The sequence below is a fragment of the Schistocerca piceifrons genome, chromosome 1, assembly GCF_021461385.2.
Source record: "Schistocerca piceifrons isolate TAMUIC-IGC-003096 chromosome 1, iqSchPice1.1, whole genome shotgun sequence".
Classification (NCBI taxonomy): Eukaryota; Metazoa; Arthropoda; class Insecta; order Orthoptera; family Acrididae; genus Schistocerca; species Schistocerca piceifrons.
Window position 1 is genome coordinate 18052640 of NC_060138.1, and position 21756 is coordinate 18074395.

At 40.9% G+C, this 21756-nt stretch overlaps 1 protein-coding gene across 1 annotated transcript in view; it reads right to left on the bottom strand.

Moving 5' to 3' along the window:
- The window catches only part of LOC124795332 (dynein axonemal light chain 1), a 163769-nt gene that overhangs the window by 77217 nt on the left and 64796 nt on the right, over positions 1-21756 (bottom strand). The window contains exon 3 of the mRNA XM_047259317.1: positions 6844-6955. Coding sequence (XP_047115273.1) covers positions 6844-6955 — 112 coding nt within the window. The remainder of the gene's footprint in view (positions 1-6843; positions 6956-21756) is intronic.

Sequence of the window (21756 nt, forward strand, 5' to 3'; positions counted from 1 at the left end):
TATATATATATATATATATATATATATATATATATATATAGGTGTGTGTGTGTGTGTGTGTGTGTGTGTGTGTGTGTGTGTGTGCGCGCGAGTGTATACCGGTCCTTTTTTCCACCTAAGGTAAGTCTTTCCGCTCCCGGGATTGGAATGACTCCTTACCCTCTCCCTTAAAACCCACATCCTTTCATGTTTCCCTCCCCTTCCCTCTTTCCTGATGAGGCAACAGTTTGTTGCGAAAGCTTGAATTTTGTGTGTATGTTTGTGTTTGTTTGTGTGTCTGTCGACCTGACAGCACTTTCATTTGGTAAGTCATATCATCTTTGTTTTTAGATATATTTTTCCTACGTGGAATGTTTCCCTCTATTATAACCATATATATATTTGAGTAAAATGTACAAATAACTAACTACTAAAAAGATGTATGTGTATGTATGCTTAATGTATAATGTAAAAATTAGTAACAACTATACTTATATGAAATATGTTAAATGTATTTGGATGAAGCCAATGCGTGGTAAACATGCTGAACAGCTAATAAACAAACATATGAAACATATGGCATGTACAGTTGCAAGAACAGGTGCTGGTGGCAGATAATGGTTCACTGGATATTTTCTGCATCTAAGTGTCAGCCTTGGGGATAGATGTCTTCACCAAGGAAGCAAAAGAAATGGCATAGACAGGGGGTTTCATCACCTTAAATTCTTTTTTTGGCTTCTTCTGCACAGGGGATCTGCTGTGTTACTTTTATTTCCTGAATTTTGCTTCCCTGTGAGAAAATTGGACAAACTTGGCTCCGGACTAGATGTCTCCCAGGGCACTTCATGCATATTGCTGGAGATGAATCGTCAGTGCCAGATTCTTGGGATGGCTTTCCAGATTACCAACAAGTGGGCTTCACCACTGCAACCCAGCACTGTGTGTGTGGCCACACAGGTGGAATTTGAGGCAACTCACAGCATTCAATATAAAGGACTCTATGACTGAGGAACCCTGCCATGACTTGTTCAGGTAGTGATGGAGAAGTGGAGATCATAATGAAATATTCAGCCTTCTCGATCTCTACATTATTCCTTCGCATCCTTTGTTTCACATCGACAGTCCCCTGTGATAACCATTTTCATTTCAGTTCTGCGATGTCTGTCCATGTTATGTCATGTCGTGTGACCACACCCTTGCTCGAGTTAAGTGAGTCACACATCTCAACATCTAGGTTAAAAGCCAACCAATTTTTGAACTTCCTAAGAAGTTCCATTGGCTTTGACTGACTTAGACCAGTTAGTTTAGCCAACAAGGAATCATTCTGCAGTCGTGAAACAGAGTTTCAGGTACTAGCAAGTCCTTCTAATGCATTACGAATATAGAAAGAAACACATTTTCAAACATACTTTCCTTTTTCTTGATGACTAGAAAAACATTCTGATTCATTACTCCTTGAGACCTGTTACCAAAGACTGATTGTCAGGAGGACTAGCCTCCCTCTTACGTTTAGGTGAGTGCATGTGAGCAGTCACAGATGGTACACCCTTTGCATTGGGAGCAGCGTTATTGATTTGATTTGCCACGGTGGTCCCATGAGTACCTAGGACACATACATCGAGCCAGACAGAGCATGAATAAGCCTTTAAAACTCTGGTGTGGCAGGTTCCCCAGAAGTTGTCTACTAACAACTGTTTCACCTCAATAGCCGTACCTCTAATCAGCACACCTTGAGAATGAAGTTTTTTTTAGTACAAGTTTGCACCATCCTCACAATCTAGACAGTTATGCCGAGATCCCCATTCCGTGTGGCATACAATGTTCCACCATTGCACACTGCGCAGCGCGATGTTTGCTGAAGCGTGTCTGGAGGGTACGGTTACAGAAAATTAGTGACGCTTATCGGTCTACAGCTCTGGAAATCTGTGGTTGCCAAGTCCACACCCAACAAACAACAAATGCTGAGCTTGCTGAGGTGCTTGCCTTTTAGCAGGACCCAGGGGGACGTGTGGCTTATCGAATGCTGTGGATGCACGAGCAGTACCCCCAAAAGACCCACATTCAAGACATGTCCCATATATATTCCTCCTACTTCCTACCTTCAGTGCTTTCACAGACTTCTGCTGCCTTATCAAAGGTGGGTACTCCTGTGACAGTCAAATGGTCTCTCAACTTAGTTGCAACTACTATGTAGCATTCTACAGAGGCACGATCACCAACAATCTGCCTGTCTACGTGAATGGCCACCACCATACTGCAGCCGAACGACAGCTGGACCTCCTAGTTTCTGAGCATACTTCTCAACATGATGTGCTTGACTTCATCAATTACTTCATGGCCTGGAAAATTTGGATTCTTCCTACCAACATCACCATTTTTTAACTAAGTACATAGGAACTCTGTGCAACATATCCTTCATTCCCACAGCCCACTGCAGCAATTTCTGCTAGTTCCTGCCCTTCCTTTTCTCGATTCACTTTGCTGCTACCACTTAAGACTCCCAGATGTGCCCCCAGCACACTTGCACAGTTCTTCCCTGTTCTCTGCATCTCCCATCTCCCCTTGTGCCCCCTCCCCCTCTCCTCCCACTTCAGCGTCCCAATGCTGCACGTAGCAGCCCACCGTCTTGTCTCCACTACGTTCCCGCGTACTCTGACAGCCATTTTGTGCCCCTGCTGCCCGGCTATCCCTCCTCCCCTGTCCCTCACCACCGTGCCACACGTGGACCCCAACAACCCACCCCAGCAGAGACTGCCGCTCACCACAAGTCACTATTGTATCTCAGGACTCGAGAGACATTATTGGCCATGTATGTGTGTGAGTTCTGTATGTATGAGTATGTGTGCGTATTTTGTCTACCTATGACAAAGGACTTAGTACAATAGCTGATAATATTGAGTTTCTTCTTTTAATGTGTCCATTTCCCACTCCACGCCTCCTCTACGCAGTGAGAAGTAATCTGTCCTGCCTGATAGTGTTGTATTACACTCCTGGAAATGGAAAAAAGAACACATTGACACCGGTGTGTCAGACCCACCATACTTGCTCCGGACACTGCGAGAGGGCTGTACAAGCAATGATCACACGCACGGCATAGCGGACACACCAGGAACCGCGGTGTTGGCCGTCGAATGGCGCTAGCTGCGCAGCATTTGTGCACCGCCGCCGTCAGTGTCAGCCAGTTTGCCGTGGCATACGGAGCTCCATCGCAGTCTTTAACACTGGTAGCATGCCGCGACAGCGTGGACGTGAACTGTATGTGCAGTTGACGGACTTTGAGCGAGGGCGTATAGTGGGCATGCGGGAGGCCGGGTGGATGTACCGCCGAATTGCTCAACACGTGGGGCGTGAGGTCTCCACAGTACATCGATGTTGTCGCCAGTGGTCGGCGGAAGGTGCACGTGCCCGTCGACCTGGGACCGGACCGCAGCGACGCACGGATGCACGCCAAGACCGTAGGATCCTACGCTGTGCCGTAGGGGACCGCACCGCCACTTCCCAGCAAATTAGGGACACTGTTGCTCCTGGGGTATCGGCGAGGACCATTCGCAACCGTTTCCATGAAGCTGGGCTACGGTCCCGCACACCGTTAGGCCGTCTTCCGCTCACGCCCCAACATCGTGCAGCCCGCCTCCAGTGGTGTCGCGACAGGCGTGAATGGAGGGACGAATGGAGACGTGTCGTCTTCAGCGATGAGAGTCGCTTCTGCCTTGGTGCCAATGATGGTCGTATGCGTGTTTGGCGCCGTGCAGGTGAGCGCCACAATCAGGCCTGCTTACGACCGAGGCACACAGGGCCAACACCCGGCATCATGGTGTGGGGAGCGATCTCCTACACTGGCCGTACACCACTGGTGATCGTCGAGGGGACACTGAATAGTGCACGGTACATCCAAACCGTCATCGAACCCATCGTTCTACCATTCCTAGACCGGCAAGGGAACTTGCTGTTCCAACAGGACAATGCACGTCCGCATGTATCCCGTGCCACCCAACGTGCTCTAGAAGGTGTAAGTCAACTACCCTGTCCAGCAAGATCTCCGGATCTGTCCCCCATTGAGCATGTTTGGGACTGGATGAAGCGTCGTCTCACGCGGTCTGCACGTCCAGCACGAACGCTGGTCCAACTGAGGCGCCAGGTGGAAATGGCATGGCAAGCCATTCCACAGGACTACATCCAGCATCTCTACGATCGTCTCCATGGGAGAATAGCAGCCTGCATTGCTGCGAAAGGTGGATATACACTGTACTAGTGCCGACATTGTGCATGCTCTGTTGCCTGTGTCTATGTGCCTGTGGTTCTGTCAGTGTGATCATGTGATGTATCTGTCCCCAGGAATGTGTCAATAAAGTTTCCCCTTCCTGGGACAATGAATTCACGGTGTTCTTATTTCAATTTCCAGGAGTGTATAACCCAGATATTTATTTGTTTAATAAATGAGTCTCCTATTTTTAAAACTATAAGAGAGGTGTGTGTGGTTATTTAAAAGTTCTGCAAGGCAACAACATAATTTTAAGTGGGCCTGATCTAAATGAGAGTTAGTTTTTAGAATCCTTATAGTTCACCTTATCACTAATGCTGCAATATTATGAAAAGGAAAGTTGCTACTCCCAATACAGTGAAGATGCTGAGTCTGCACTGGTAGGAAGCTCAGTGGGTGGAAGTGAGGAATAATAGGCTGTGTTCTGTGAAAGCTTCAGTGTCACCGTGGCTTACCTCCTTCTGACTGTGACGAGCTGAAGAAGTATCACTTACAACGCTTAGAGTGGGACATTGTCCACTTTCTCTTATGGTGCAAGGAGACCCCAGTGTGTCACAGATGTGGTGCACAGATGTTGGTACAACATATTTTAATTGAATGTGTTTTATGTGATGACCTGAGGGCAGATCTGGGACCCACCAGCTCTGCCCTCTATCATAACTGATAATTAGATGAGTGTGGTTCATGTCTTAAGATTCTGTGTGGTGGCACACTTTTCCCAAAATACTGGGTGTCCGATTTTAACATGTCACAGAGTAGCTCGGTCACCCACTATTTCTGAGTAGTCACCCACTCACAGACATCAGTCATCTCTTTAAATATGTTCATGCTGAAAATTTAGCCTTGATTTTATCCAGTTATTCAGCTGTTTTGTCTGGTTTTTATGGTTGGTCTTTTATAAACCTAAAAATGTCAGGGTTGTGTTTTCAATACTTGTGTATGGATTCAACCTGGTTTCAATATTTATTTTAATTTTTTGATAGATTTTTCACTAACTTCATCTGTATTTATATCAAGTGAGGGCTCTGACGAACTCGCCATTTAGCGCTCTAACCCACTAAATGTTGTCGTAGTGTAGATCTTTTGCAGCAATGTGATTCGAGAGGCGAGGGGTTTGGAGCAGGGGTGGAATGTGGAAGGATGAGGATATTATGTAGGTTGGCTGGGCAGAGGAATAATCTTGCAGAGGGTTGTGGAGGATAGTGTAGACTATTAGTCATTTCTGAACATAACAAAAGTTAGTTGAAACCCTAGTGGAGAATGTGATTTGCTTCATTCCTGGGCAGTACTAGATCATGAGGGGGGGGTCATTCTGTTGTGGCCAGTCAGTTGCTACATGGGAAATCGTAGGTGACTGGGAGGACAGAGAACACAAGATCTGTTTGTAGACAAGGTGAGGAGGGTAATTTCAATCTGCAAAGGTCTCAGGCCATTGGCATATTTGGAGAGGTACTTAGCGACTGCAGGTGGCTAGACTTTATGGAAGGGACTTCTTGATGTGAAACTGGTGTCAGTTGGATGTATTGTTGATGGTTGCTAGGTTTGACGTCAGATGGAGGTACTGATATGGAGATCTCTGAGATTAGATGAAGGTCAACATTGGGGAAGGTTGCTTGCTGGGCTGAGGAAGACCAGGTTAAGTGAATGTGTGGAAAGGTTTTAAGGTTCTGGAGGAACGTGGTAAGAGAGTCCTCAGTCGAGATCATAAATACGGGCCAGATAAGGGGTCTGGGAGTGAGTGATTCCTCTGGAAGGCCAACAAACAGGTAGGCACAGGATGATGCCTTACTGGCGCCCATGACTGTATTGCAGATTTGTTTTTTAGGTGACGTGTTCTCAAAGAAGAATTATTTATAGACGAGGATATATTTGGTCACGGTGACTAAAAAGTTTCCAGGTTTGGTGTCAATCAGATGGTAGGAAAACTTGTGTTCAGTGGTGGCAAGGCTGAGGGCATTGGAGGTGTTAGTGTGGCGCCTATAGATACGAGCTGAGTGATGGATGGTATAGCAACAGGAGCTGTGGGAACACTGCCAGAAATGTATCCTTTTTCTCATAACCACATGGCCTCACTCATTACTTGTCCCTGTCCTCCACCTGCCTCTATCCGCTTCCCTGCTACCACTCCGGCCTCATACTCATGCTTCCTAACAGTCTACCACAACTGCATAGTCCTCTCCTCTTTTACCCTAACAGCACAACCTCCTGATGCTCCACCATGCAGCCCACATTCTGACCCCAACATGTACCTGCACACTCCCACTGGCATCTTCACCCACCCCTACACTCCTCTCCTCCCCCCCCCCCCTCCTCCTCCTCCACCTCAACCCACGACCCATTCCCGCTCCTGACCGCAGTTGCGGTCACAGTCAGGCCTTAATGGCAGTGGGCTTGCTAGAGAGAGAGAGAGAGAGAGAGAGAGAGTTGTCTACATATGAGAAAGGATTTAGCCCAACAGCTGATAATGTCAAGCAGTCTTCTTTCAATGTAACAGCCTGCCACTCAGTACCTCCTGTATGTGGTGAGTAGCAACCTCCCCTATTTCATATTGTTGTTAGACTAATATATTAAATATTGTAAAGTTATATATCCTTATGTATTACCAGTCCTGAGAAAGCCTTAATGTAGTTTCTTCCCAGAGAAAGAATTTTTAAATTTTTCAGTGTGCTCACACCTGCAATCTTCTCTATCATGTTTGTAGACAGTGAAAGTTTCCTGGAACAAATTGGACCACTAGTTTTTTTTTCATTTTATTTACACATCAAGTTCCATAAGACCAAATTGAGGAGCAAATCTCCAAGGTCATGGAATGTGTCAGTACATGAAATTACAACACTTAAGTAATAACTGATAAAAGTAAAATACAGGGTGGCGCAGAGAAACGAGAAATTTCGAAATAATGTCATTTCCATGAATAAATTCATAAAACTAGTAATTTATTAACGAAAGTGAATGTATTCAGTATGCCATTATTCAGTATGTCTTTACAATCAAAATGTCCAAAAGTGTCTACTTTTTAAAGATGACATCGGAAAGATGTGCTCCCATTCGGCGTTTACACTCTTAACAGCCTGTTATGAAAACTCTGGAATGCGCGGTGTAGCAAATCTTGGGGAATGGCAGTGATTTCGTTTTCAGTGTTCTCCTTCAGTTCATGGATTGTTGCAGGACGTGTACGGTACAGCTTGCCTTTAAGATATCCCCACAGGAAGAAGTTGCACACACTAAGATCAGGGGATCTCGTAGGCCATGCAATATCACCGTTACGTGAAATAATGCGTCTTCCAAACAACTGACGAACTGCTGCCATCGATTGTCGAGCAGTGTGTGATATGGCTCCATCCTGCTGAGACCACATGTTTTCGATCTTAAGATTAAGCTTGTACAGTCTCGGTGTAAAGAATGTTTGAAGCATTTCAACATATCGAGCAGATGTTATTGTCACTGCACTACCATCCTCACGTTCAAAAAAATAAGGGCCGATAACACCATGATATGATACAGCACACCATATTGTGACCTTGGCGCTATGTAGTGGTCGCTGGTGAAACTCACAAGGATTGTCCTGTGCCCAATAACGAAAATTCTGTTTGTTCGCGAATCCGCTCAGGTGGAAATGGGCTTCGTCTGATATCCATAAGTTACCAAGGAAATTCGCGTCCTCGTTGATTTTAGCCAATATCTGGCTACTAAACTCCATACGTGATGCTGGGTCTCATTCATGTAAGTGTTGCACAATCTGCAACTTATAGGGATGGAAGCCTAATTCGTGCAGTATTCTTTGTAAGCTTCGTCGTTTAATCCCTAGCGAAGATGCATGCTGTCAAACAGAGCGGCGAGGAGTTCTCTCGATTGCAGCTCTAGCAGCTGCAATGTTCTCTGGGGTACGTACCGTTGGATTGCCACCTGGAGGTTTCTTTTTCAAGGCATATCCTGTTTCTTCAAAATTACGCACCCACGTTGTAATCGCATGCGCAGATGGGACACGTCCATGACGTCCAAGCTGGTAATGCCGTCGAAATGTTCTCTGCGCGGCAGTCACACTATCACCATTTTTGTAAAACACTCTCACAGCTACTGCACATTCCGCACCAGTCCAATTCTCCATGATTACTAAATGGCAATGCGTTCACATCAATTGTGCAAAGTTTCGAACATCTGCCGGTGCTACAATGCTGCTAACTGTAGCGTTCAAAATTTCCCGTTCCCCTGCGCCACTCTGTATTTATGAACCCAAAAAAAGTAAAGCCATAAATAAATGCAATCAACAGCTCAATAAGAATCAGCTTAATTTTTCAAGGAACTCCTCAACAGAAGAGAAGGGGTGACCCATGAGAAAACTCTTCAGTTTCAGTTTTAAAGCACATGGATTACTACTAAGACTTTTGAATTCGAGTGTAGCTTATTGAAAATGGATGCAGCAGTATACTACACACTTTCATGCACAAGAGTTAAGGAAGTGTAATCCAAATGCAGGTTTGATTTCTGCCGAGTATTAACTGAGTGAAAGCTGCTTATTCTTGGGCATAAGATACTATTGTTAACAAGAAGTTACACTAAGAAATACATATATTGAGAGGCCAATGTCAAAATATCCAGACTCGTGAACAGAGGTTCATGAACTTACACCACTTATTGCCCAAACCGCCCATTTCTGAGCCAAAAATATCCTTTTAGAATGGGAAGAGTTACCCTCAAAATATAATAGCATACGACATAAGCAAATGAAAATAAGCAAAGCAGACTAATTTTTGTGTTGAACGATCGCTCACTTTAGATATCATTCAAATAGTAAAAATGGCAGCATTAAGTCTTTGAACATTATCCTGAATGTGGGCTTTCCATGACAGCTTACCATGTATCTTAACACCTAGAAATTTGAACAGTTCAGTTTCACTAATCATATGCCCATTCTGTGAAATTAAAATGTCAGGTTTTGTAGAATTGTGTGTTAGAAACTGTAACAACTGAGTCCTTCTGTGATTTAGGATTAGTTTATTTTCTACAAGCCATGAACTTATGTCATGAACTGCACTATTTGAAATCAAACCAATGCGTACAGCCATCCTTTACTACCAAGTTAGTGTCTTCAACAAACCATCCTCCAACACTGACACAGAATCACATAATTTATAAATAAAAGTTCAAATAGTTCTTATATATAAGTAGCTCCTTGCGTTTCTTTGTAGATCTCAGTACATTTCAGTATTTTTTTCTCCTGGAGATCTTTTTACAAATCTTGACAAAACTTTTCAGATTTGGATGACAAGACTGTCCTACTATTAGCCTAGTGCAAGAATAGATCCAAGTATTGAAACACAGCATACAATGAGTTTTTCTAAGAGTATTTCGTACTTGTTTATAATCCCCTTAGGTTTCAATGGCAGACAAAAGTGGTTATTAAACTTTGGAAAGTTCAAATCCCAGTACAGAAATATTTGCAATGAAACTCATAAATGTGAAATATTTAACAACTTCAAAACTGTATCACAGTTGCATAGATATGTAAACAGTAGTCATGCTCTTATTAATAAATGTTAAATGTTTTGTTACAGTTAGAACTTTAACTTTATTATTACACCTGCATATGAACATTTCTAAAATATAGCTGCAAATTCCAAACTTCATTATTCTTCTCTGATTTATTCAAAAGACAAATCAGTATGATGTACTAAAATCGTCATCATGATCATCATTTATTGCTCCATTCTGATCCATTACATATAAGGGGTGTTCAAAAAGAAATGAGCCGGAGGCATAATTACAGAAACCAGTACCTGTATGTTAGAAGTATTGACCGTGGCTGTTGAGACACTTGTCCCACTGTGACCCAAGGCGGTGAATGGCTGTCTCATAAAATTCCTGGGGCTGCGATGTTAACCAGTTCCACATGTACAGCTGGATGTCATCATCCACATGAGCGCAGGAAAGGTTATGCTGACATTCTTGTTTGACCAAGATGCCCCCTTCTGATTCACTTCCTGCAGCATGGCACAACAGTGAATGCCCAGCATCACTCGCAAACCTTGACCACCCTTTGCCAAGCGATCAAATCAAAATGACCAGGCAATCTCACCTGTGGGGTCATTCTGCTCCACGACAATGCAAAGCCTCATATGGTCCACACAGTCGCGGCACTTCTGCACAAATTCAAATGGGAAGTTCTCGGCCACACTCCATACAGTCTGGACCTCTCTCCCTGTGATTACACCATTTTTTGTTCCCTTAAAAAGGCTCTGAGGGACAAATGATTCACCTTGGATGACAACGTCCAGTTGTATGTGCAGAACTGCGTAACATCACAACCCCTGGAATTTTATGAGACAGCCATTCACCACCTTGGGTCACAGTGGGACAAGTGTCTCAACAACCAGGGTAATTACTTCTAACATACAGGTACCGGTTTCTGTAATAATGCCTCGGGCTCGTTTCTTTTTGAACACACCTTATACTTAAGTAGTGAATGGAATAATTAAGTGATTAGGAAGATTTCGGCTGTAAATAGCCATCGTCAGTACTTTTTCATTATGGTGAAATGTAATGAAAATGAACTAAAAGTCTCATTTATAGCCAAAATCTAACTCAGCAAGAATAATACAAGCTAATGGTATTGCGACTGACTACTTTGTGCCTCTCCTTCCTTATAGTCTATGGTTGTTGTGCACAATGGTTCCTGATGGAATTAAAGTTGGTTAGTTTAGTGATTGTTTGTGACCATATGATGTTGAATAAATATTACTATAACTGTTTCTTTCTTGTCTCTGACGTTATGTCTGGTTAAAAATGGAAGGTGAAGCGGACCTAGATCAAGCGTGACTTCCTTTTAACTGTACGGTATATGTTACATTGCATTTAGGAACTTTCGGGTAATTGAACAAGTGTCAATAATTACAGATTTCTGTAGTTGTATATATAAGTTTGGATGTAGCTGTATTGCATTGATGTACTGGTGGATATTGTGTGGTATGATTCCTGTAGTTGATAGTATAATTGGTATAATGTCAACTTTATCCTGATGCCACATGTCCTTGACTTCCTCAGCCAGTTGGATGTATTTTTCAATTTTTTCTCCTGTTTTCTTTTGTATATTTGTTGTATTGGATATGGATATTTCGATTAGTTGTGTTAATTTCTTCTTTTTATTGGTGAGTATGATGTCAGGTTTGTTATGTGGTGTTGTTTTATCTGTTATAATGGTTCTGTTCCAATATAATTTGTATTCATCGTTCTCCAGTACATTTTGTGGTGCATACTTGTATGTGGGAACATGTTGTTTTATAAGTTTATGTTGTAAGGCAAGCTGTTGATGTATTATTTTTGCTACATTGTCATGCCTTCTGGGGTATTCTGTATTTGCTAGTATTGCACATCCACTTGTGATGTGATCTACTGTTTCTATTTGTTGTTTGCAAAGTCTGCATTTATCTGTTGTGGTATTGGGATCTTTAATAATATGCTTGCTGTAATATCTGGTGTTTATTGTTTGATCCTGTATTGCAATCATGAATCCTTCCGTCTCACTGTATATATTGCCTTTTCTTAGCCATGTGTTAGATGCGTCTTGATCGATGTGTGGCTGTGTTAGATGATATGGGTGCTTGCCATGTAGTGTTTTCTTTTTCCAATTTACTTTCTTTGTATCTGTTGATGTTATGTGATCTAAAGGGTTGTAGAAGTGGTTATAAAATTGCAGTGGTGTAGCCAATGTATTTATATGAGTGATTGCTTTGTGTATTTTGCTAGTTTCTGCTCATTCTATAAAGAAGTTTCTTAAATTGTCTACCTGTCCATAATGTAGGTTTTTTACGTCGATAAATCCCCTTCCTCCTTCCTTTCTGCTTAATGTGAATCTTTCAGTTGCTGAATGTATGTGATGTATTCGATATTTGTGGCATTGTGATCGTGTAAGTGTATTGAGTGCTTCTAGGTCTGTGTTACTCCATTTCACTACTCCAAATGAGTAGGTCAATATTGGTATAGCATAAGTATTTATAGCTTTTGTCTTGTTTCTTGCTGTCAATTGTGTTTTCAGTATTTTTGTTAGTCTTTGTCTATATTTTTCTTTTAGTTCTTCTTTAATATTTGTACTATCTATTCCTATTTTTTGTCTGTATCCTAGATATTTATAGGCATCTGTTTTTTCCATCGTTTCTATGCAGTCACTGTGGTTATCCAATATGTAATCTTCTTGTTTAGTGTGTTTTCCCTTGACTATGCTATTTTTCTTACATTTGCCGGCTCCAAAAGCAATATTTATATCATTGCTGAATACTTCTGTTATCTTTAGTAATTGGTTGAGTTGTTGATTTGTTGCTGCCAGTAGTTTTAGATCATCCATGTTTAGCAGATGTGTGATTTTGTGTGGGTATGTTCCAGTAATATTGTATCCATAATTTGTATTATTTAGCATGTTGGATAGTGGGTTCAGAGCAAGGCAGAACCAGAAAGGACTTAATGTGTCTCCTTGGTATATTCCACGCTTAATCTGTATTGGCTGTGATGTGACATTATTTGAAGTTGTTTGGATATTAAGTGTGGTTTTCCAATTTTTCATTACTATGTTTAGGAACTGTATCAATTTAGGATCTACTTTGTATATTTCCAATATTTGTAGTAACCATGAGTGGGGTACACTATCAAAAACTTTTTGGTAATCAATGTATGCATAGTGTAGCGACCTTTGTTTAGTTTTAGCTTGATATGTCACCTCTGCATCTATTACCAGTTGCTCTTTACATCCTCGTGCTCCTTTGCAACAGCCTTTTTGTTTTTCATTTATAATTTTGTTCTGTGTTGTATGTGTCATTAATTTCTGTGTAATGACTGAAGTTAATATTTTGTATATTGTTGGCAGGCATGTTATGGGGCGATATTTAGCTGGGTTCGCTGTGTCTGCTTGATTATTAGGTTTCAGATAAGTTATTCCATGTGTAAGTGTATCAGGGAATGTGTATGGGTCTGCAATGTAACTGTTAAATAATTTAGTTAGATGTGAATTTATTGAGGTGAACTTCTTTAGCCAGAAATTTGCTATTTTATCTTTTCCAGGGGCTTTCCAATTGTGAGTAGAATTAATTGCTTGGGTGACTTCATGTTGCAAAATTATCACTTCAGGCATTTGTTGTATCATCTTGTATGTGTCTGTTTCTGCTTGTATCCACCGTGCATGTCTGTTATGTTGTACCAGGTCTGACCATATGTTGCTCCAGAAGTGTTCCATGTCTGTTATGTTTGGTGGATTGTCTATTTTATTGTGTGTGTTATCTATTGTCTGGTAAAATTTCTTTTGGTTTGTGTTGAATGTCTGGTTTTGTTTCCTTCTATTTTCACTCTTTTTTTGTATCTTCTAAGTCGTTTGGCCAATGCTTGTAATTTCTGCTTCTTTTCATCTATTTGCTCTATCACTTCTTGTTGTGAGATTTTACCTAACCTTTTTCGTTTTTTTTCTGACATTTCATTTCTTATAAATTGTGTTAGCTGTCTGATGTCTTTTCTCAGTTTTTCTATTCTGATCTGTAGCCTGTGTTGCCATGCTGGTTTTGTGGGTTTCTTCTGTGTGTTGGTTGGTTCTGATCTCTGCCTAGTGTGTATATTTAGTGTAGTGAGTGCTCCTATATAAACCAGTAGTTGTAACTCTTCCATAGTTGTGTTTTCATTTATTTTGTTGTGTATGATTGTGTTGATAGTTTCTATTATTGTTTCGACTTGTGGGTTATTTGGCGGTCTATGCAAGAATGGTCTAATGTCTGTATTTGTTTCTTTGTATTCTATATATGTCAGCTGAAATTTTTCTTCTATATCTAACATGTGTGTCACTTCGTGTTCTATTTGTGCTTGTTCTGGTGGCTGTCTTAAGATTTCGTTTTCCTCTGACTGCTTAACTGATGCGTGTTGTTCTTTGTTTGTTTGCTCTGGGATGTTTGAGTCCATTACTGTATTTTCTTCTTCTTCCGATTGCACATTATTTTGTTCCAGTATTTGTTGTACTTGTTGTTTGATGTTTTCTAATTCTGACTGGGGTATCCTGTTATTTTTGATTATTACACAGATCTGATCAGCTAGTCGTTGTTCTGTTAAAAATTTTAATTCTGGGTATCTGGTAATAAATGTTGTGTATACTTGTGATCTGTATCCAGTTGTGTTGGTTCCTAGGTTTGTTGCATGGTAATAACAGAACATGAGGTGTCGATTAACTTCATCTGACCATCTCATCCTCTGTCTCTGTTTTCCTTCTAGGGTGGTTGCAGGAAGCATATCCTGCAAAACACCTCTATTTGGATTTGAATCATTTTCCAGTTGGCTAGCAGTGTCGTTACCATTGTGGGCGGGCATAGGCTTCAAGCGTCGTCCCCGACCATGACGGCGCTTGTCCTAGGCTTCTTTAGTTCTGTCCTGAACCAGATAATCACACTAAAATGGGGGTTAGCCATATTAGTGGTTTGTTCTTTTCATCGCCTTTTATGACTGTTCTTTTTTTCCCGGGCCTCCACGGGAACTATTACTGTTATTATTATTATTATTATTATTATTATTACTACTACTATTACTACTGCTACTACTACTACTATTACTATTAGTGGGGTAGTAACATGAAAAACAAAACACAGTCTACTATGTCCATGCTATGGGCCTCGCGTTCAGTCAGTTTTAACATACTTCTAAAGTAAATGTTCCTTTTTATACATTATTTAAGCAGCACGGAAGGCATACAAGTTTTTCTTCCTGACAAATTGAGACAAACACAATAGTTCCATGTGAGATGCTACACTGTTTCAGTGTCAGTTCTTCACCCAGTGAATGGCTGTTAACAGGCAATCTACCTCTTACAGTACTAGCTGTAACAGAAACATAGTATTGCACAAATGAATATCACTAACTAGAAAGAATCCTTCAGATCTTCCAAACTTTGAATAAGTTGCAAGGATAGTGATAGCAGTGTGTGGGGTCATCAGGGCCGAGCAATTAGGTGATCACTACTCATAGCCACGGTCCAGTTACGCTATTCGTAACACAATACACACATACACTCTAACAGTCAATGCCTCGGTGGCCTACAGAAACCAATGTTGATACAGACAAGCTGTGAATGATGTCAACCAAACCATCAGCTGTCAGAAAAGTCTCATTTTTATTCTGCACAGTTTATTCACAGCTGACAACCCATGCGTGTGGATTCAGTGGATGATGGAATGTGCATACAGTGGTGGAGGGTGAATGTTCATTTCCTTAATTTTTGTATTGTTATCCATCTCAATATTCTGAATATTTTTGGAGCTACCCTTGTGGTATTAAAAACAACATTTCCTATTTTTGTAGTGGTAATTACATCCCTGTTCACCAAGACAGTTGGTCATTAGCTAACAATAAATTATATCATCATCATCTGTAGCAAAAGCAGAATACATTTGACATTCACTGCTGTTGAAAAGAATCCTCCAGTTGTCTTTTATCTTTCATTATAGTATTTAACTATATAAATACAATAGCTGCTGCAACCCTCTATTACATTAACTTCTCAGACTCTTCTTATCTCTTGGAATGTATCAAAGAACTTCCTTTGGACCACTTACCCTCCATTTGCATTGCCACATTATCTACCAATATTCATTTCATAATTAAGTCTCCTGTCCCAAGGGAGAGACTATCAGTATTACAGTATTAATTCTAGCCTTATCCTTGGTCCACTGAGTTGTTTTCCTGTCCCTCCATCCAATTCCCAACACGGATCTCTCTGCTGCTCACTGAATTACTCTCTGTTTTTGAAAGATTTTTGCATTACTGCCATAAATCAAAACTGGTAATGCACACTGATTGTAATTTTCTGTTTCAGATACATTGAAACATTACTAAATTTTTGGAAAATTCTTCTTCTTCTTCTGTTTGTATCTTTTTCTTTTCATCATGTTGTTTTCTTCAACTACCATAGATAATTAAAAAAAAAAAACATAAACTTGTCCTATGACCTAACTGTTAATTCGTACAGTTTATGTTCAATTATAAGGGTAATACAATATTTTAACCTTATAACAAATGATTTTCACACAAACTTTCAAACTTTTTGTTTTAAATCCTTCCACTCATTATTAATGTTTGTCTGCACCAAAGGCAGATGGAACCTGAATCCAACAGCCCACTTCAAGGTCAGAAATAATGTTTCAGATGATATCAGAATTCTAAAAGGTATCAAGCAACAAGAATGTATATTACTTCCAACACTCTTCAACTTATATTCTGAGGCTACTTTTTGAAAAACATTGACAAAGCAATTGAGAATGTTGGTGCAAATTTAAAGAACATACATTATGCAGATCTGACTATGATACTCACTGCTAACATAGGAGACCTTCAACTTCTTATAAGCAGAATTATTAGTATCTGAAAATGTCTGCAATTTTTTCTGTAATTCTACACTGTCTTGCTCTTCCAGCAATCCAGACAAATGATTTCACTCAAGGTAAAGGAAAGACAATTGACAATGAAAGTACATCATTGTTAAAAATGAATTGTATGTGTAAAGTGTGCACAATTTCTTTCTGGGGGGTAGAAGACTCACACCTGTCAGTTAAACAGTTAAAGAGTCACAGGTGTGAGTCTCCTAAACCCCCCTCCCCCACCACCACCACCACCACCACCACCAATGAGACTGCACAGTTACTGTTGCACCCTCGTGGTGCTTTGCACTGGTACACAAAACTTCACCCAGATAATTTATATAAGGTACACCACCATTCAGTAATGCATGATGCAAATAGTCATAAGCAGACAAGTTACATCAAACAAATAAGGAAATAAATGAATATAATAGAGGGAAACATTCCACATGGGAAAAATATATCTAAAAACAAAGATGATGTAACTTACCAAACGAAAGTGCTGGCATGTTGATAGACACACAAACATACACACAAAATTCAAGCTTTCACAACCAATGGTTGCTTCATCAGGAAAGAGGGAAGGAGAGGGAAAGACAAAAGGATGTGGGTTTTAAGGGAGAGGGTAAGGAGACTTACCTTAGGGGGAAAAAAGGACAGGTATACACTCGCATACACACACATATCCATCTGCACATACACAGACACAAGCAGACATTTGTAAAGGCAAAGAGTTTGGGTGGAGATGTCAGTCGAGGCGGAAGTACAGAGGCAAAGATGTTGTTGAATGGCAGGTGATGTATGAGCGGCGGCAACTTGAAATTAGCAGAGGTTGAGGCCTGGTGGGTAATGGGAAGAGAGGATATACTGAAGGGCAAGTTCCCATCTCCGGAGTTCTGACAGGTTGGTGTTAGTGGGAAGTATCCAGATAACCCGGACGGTGTACCACTGTGCCAAGATGTGCTGGCCGTGCACTAAGGCATGTTTAGCCACAGGGTGATCCTCATTACCAACAAACACTGTCTGCCAGTGTCCATTCATGTGAATGGACAGTTTGTTGCTGGTCATTCCCACATAGAAAGCTTCACAGTGTAGGCAGGTCAGTTGGTAAATCACGTGGGTGCTTTCGCACGTGGCTCTGCCTTTGATCGTGTACACCTTCCGGATTAAGGAAATAAAATGGTTGAAGAAATCGTGCACACTGTACACAAAAGAATTGTAAGTTCAAACACTTAGTAATTGTATAGTTATGAGCAGTCTATGTTTCCTAGGAACAACACAGATTTTTAAAATCAGTCATATATAAGGGGTGTCAAGTTGTCTTGCTTCAGAACAACCAATATATTTGACAGCATTGTCTGCTACTGACAACCATTACTTCTCTGCTGCAGCTGTGATAGGTAGTCCTTCGACCTTGGTTTCCACTTACGCTGCTTACACTGCTGGATAAGCTCCTATCTCAAGAATCTGGATGGTGGCTCTGAAACAAACCTTGTTATGATGTTATCATTGAGGTTTCACCAATGAGAAGGTCATCTTGAGTAATGAATGAGAACTCATCCCCGCATAATTGATTGAGAATTCAAACGTGCTTCAATTTGAGTTAGAAGTGTGTATAATTTTTCAAATGTCAAAACAGTTTTCGTGACTTTCTTCAAGTGTTTCTTGATATATCTGACACCTCTTTTCATAGTGTACCAAAAGTTGGGATACAATGTGGGATGAATGCCACCATGTACCATTCTGTGGCACATAGTTCCAAATTTGTCTTGCATGGAATGGAAAGCTAAACAGTTTGTACAGCTCATGCAGCTAGTTCCTTGTTCCCATAAATGTCTTACTGGTGTCACTGAATATGTTTGTGAAAATAATCTTCGAAGAGCAGTAATGAAAGATCGGGGAACAAGTCAGTGGCAGGCTAGATATTTACTGCCTTTGTTATCGTGCATACGAATGACTTTTGCCCTACTTTTGCTCGTCTTCTGTTCATGACGTATAGTGGCTCTCCGCAGTCAACCCCATACTTACAGAAAGATCTGCTTTGTTCTGTACCAACTGAAGCAAGTCGTCCCATGACCTCGGTTGCAGTGGTTGCTTGCAAGTCATAACAAGGAAGGAATTTGTGAATTACTTGCCTAGTTACAGTTCTTCCATCGGGTCTCCAATATCTTTGTCTGAGGTTTGCTGACATGACAGGAGTTGTGATCTAGTAAAATACCTGCTCACTCTTAACAGCTGTTGCTCGTCTCATGGAGTGAATGAAGTTTGCTTTTCTTGGGGAATTGTTTAGCAATGTTTTAGTTCCTCAGTCTCCTTTGAGAGTCTTGCTGTCGTGCTGTATAAATGATCACTTCGATTCTGTGTGAAGTTTCCCTACAGTTAAGTCTCCATTGTGCCTCTCGGTGAGTTGCTACATGACTTTGTTTGTACATCCCAGTATGAGCACCAAATCTTTCAGATTTGACTATGAAAAATATTGAAACTTTGGAGTTCGAGTCTCGGTCCAGCAAACAGTTTTAATCTGCCAGGAAGTTTCATATCAGTGCACACTCCGCTGCAGAGTGAAAATCTCATTTTGGATGAAGTATATTGTTGGTCTATTTAATTCACAATACAGGTAGCAGCAATTTAAAGACATATATATCTAATGTTTCAGCTACTTCATATACATAGTTTATAGTCCTAACAGGCCGGTAGAGCCAGCAATGAGCTGTTCACCACAGCTAACTGTGTCCAGGTTACTGCAGTTTAATGCCTTTTGAAATGATGTCATTCATAGAGCCTATGTGATTCCAGTCTTCTACTACAGAGAGCTGATGGATTTTAGAGACACAATTTCCAACAGTTTTCCGCAACTCTGGTTTTTTTCACCAACCGTAATAAATAATCTGTTCAAATGGAAGTTTGGGCACTATTTAAATGAAACCAAGGTACTATCTCCATCAATCTAGCCAAGAGTAAGACCACATGAAGTCTTTCAGTGATATCTTCTTGACTGGCACAACTCTGGACTTTGAACTTATATGCTCAACTGAGAAGAAATTTTCTCGAGAAATACCTGAACGATAAATGCAGGTGCATACACTGACTCAAAAGGATCTGAGAATCCTTGTAGCCTTGCTTACTTTACTCCACTGCTGATCACTCTTTGTTCAATATGAATAACATTCAATGGCAGGAGATGACTACTCACCTGTTCCCACCTTCAGGTCATCTGGTAACAGCTGATCCCATTATATCTGCCAAAGGTGTTGCAGGAATATCTTGCTATACACCACTGGTCCCATCAGCACCAACAGATCAAATATGGAAGCAGTCTCAGAAAGTACATGCTGTTGAGTCCAGCTCACAGTACTGTTCTCTGCATCAGTGAGCAAGAACTGGAAGGTATTGTTATGAGGAAACAGACCAAAAGTTTTGACTGTTTCTTGCTGTTCATTGCCCAGACTATAGTATTTGCACTTTACTGTGTTCAGGTGCAGCGTTTTCCACCAATCTCATATCATTAACACCCCCTTTATGAAGGGTAAATCCTCCACTCTAAAGTAATCTAATCAGCTCTTCCTGCAGACTGAGTGCCTCCTCGTCTGCTGTGTTCAGAATAATGTATACATAAAAAATCTCTTTGTAATGTATTCACAGCCTTTGGATACTTCATTCTCTCATCTTCTGCAAATTGTAAGAGATATTTCAGCTGAAATGGGAACAGTTGCCGTACTATAGGTGACTGTCGTCAAACGGTAGGCCTCGATCGGTTCATTGGGACACGTACGTCATAGAATCTTTTTAATATCTCGAGCTATCTTTCCTACCTCAAGCTGCTTGTACATTTTTGTAATATCAGCTGTGAAAACACGTATGTGCCTTTGGAAAGACAGGACAATAAAATACAATGACAGAAAAAATTGCAACATCAAAAAATAATTAATGTAGAGTAATGAAATTTTGGGAATACATTTGTCTACATAACATATTTACACGATTAACATTCCGAGCTCACAAGTTGATGTAAGTGCGAGATAAGCCACTGCAAATGTGAGATGCTGGTACATTAGTAACTGGTGTAAATACCAGAATGTTGAATGCAAGCTTGCAAATGTGCACGCATTGTGTTGTACAGGTGACATATGTCACTTTGTGGGATGGAGTTCCATGTCTGTTGCACTTAGCTGGTCAATACAGGGACAGGTAATGCTGTTTTGTGCATGGCACTAGAGTTCTCATCCAATGATACCCCGTATGTGTTCGATTGGAGACCGATTTAGTGACTGAGCAGGACAAGGCAACATGTCAACACTCTGTAGAGCAGTGTTGGAAAATGACCCCTGGCATGCTGTCCACGAATGGCAGTTCAACAGGTCAAATCACCAGAGTGACGTACTGTTTTACAGTCACGGTGTGTAGGATAACCACAAGAGTGCTCCTGTTGCCATATGAAATTGCACACCAGATCGTAACTTCAGGTGTAGATACAGTGTGTGTAGGATGCAGATAGGTTGGCTGCAGGGATAGGTTTAGGCCCTCAACTGGCCTCCTCCTAACCTATTTATTTATTTATTTATTGTTCCGTGGAACCAAATTAAGGAGAAGTCTCCATGGTCATGGAACGAGTCAATACATGAAATTATAACACGATATTAGAAACAGATAAAATGAAATATAAAAAAAAACATATTCAGGTGACAAGTCGTAAGTTTAAATGAAGAAAATCAACAATGTAACACTGGAATTTGCTTAATTTTTTAGCTCTTCCAGGAGCTCCTCGACAGAATAGAAGGAGTGAGCCGTGAGGAAACTCTTCAGTTTAGACTTAAAAGAGTTTGGGCTACTGCTAAGATTTTTGAGTTCTTGAGGTAGCTTATTGAAAATGGATGCAGCAGAATACTGCACTCCTTTCTGCACAAGAGTCAAGGAAGTGCATTCCACATGCAGATTGGATTTCTGCCTAGTATTAACTGAGTGAAAGCTGCTAACTCTTGGGAATAGGCTAATATTGCTAACAACAAACGACATTAAAGAAAATATATACTGTGAGGGCAATGTCAGAATTCCCAGACTATTGAATAGGGGTCGACAAGAGGTTCTCGAACTTACACCTCATATAGCTCGAACAGCCCGTTTTTGAGCCAAAAATACCCTTTTTGA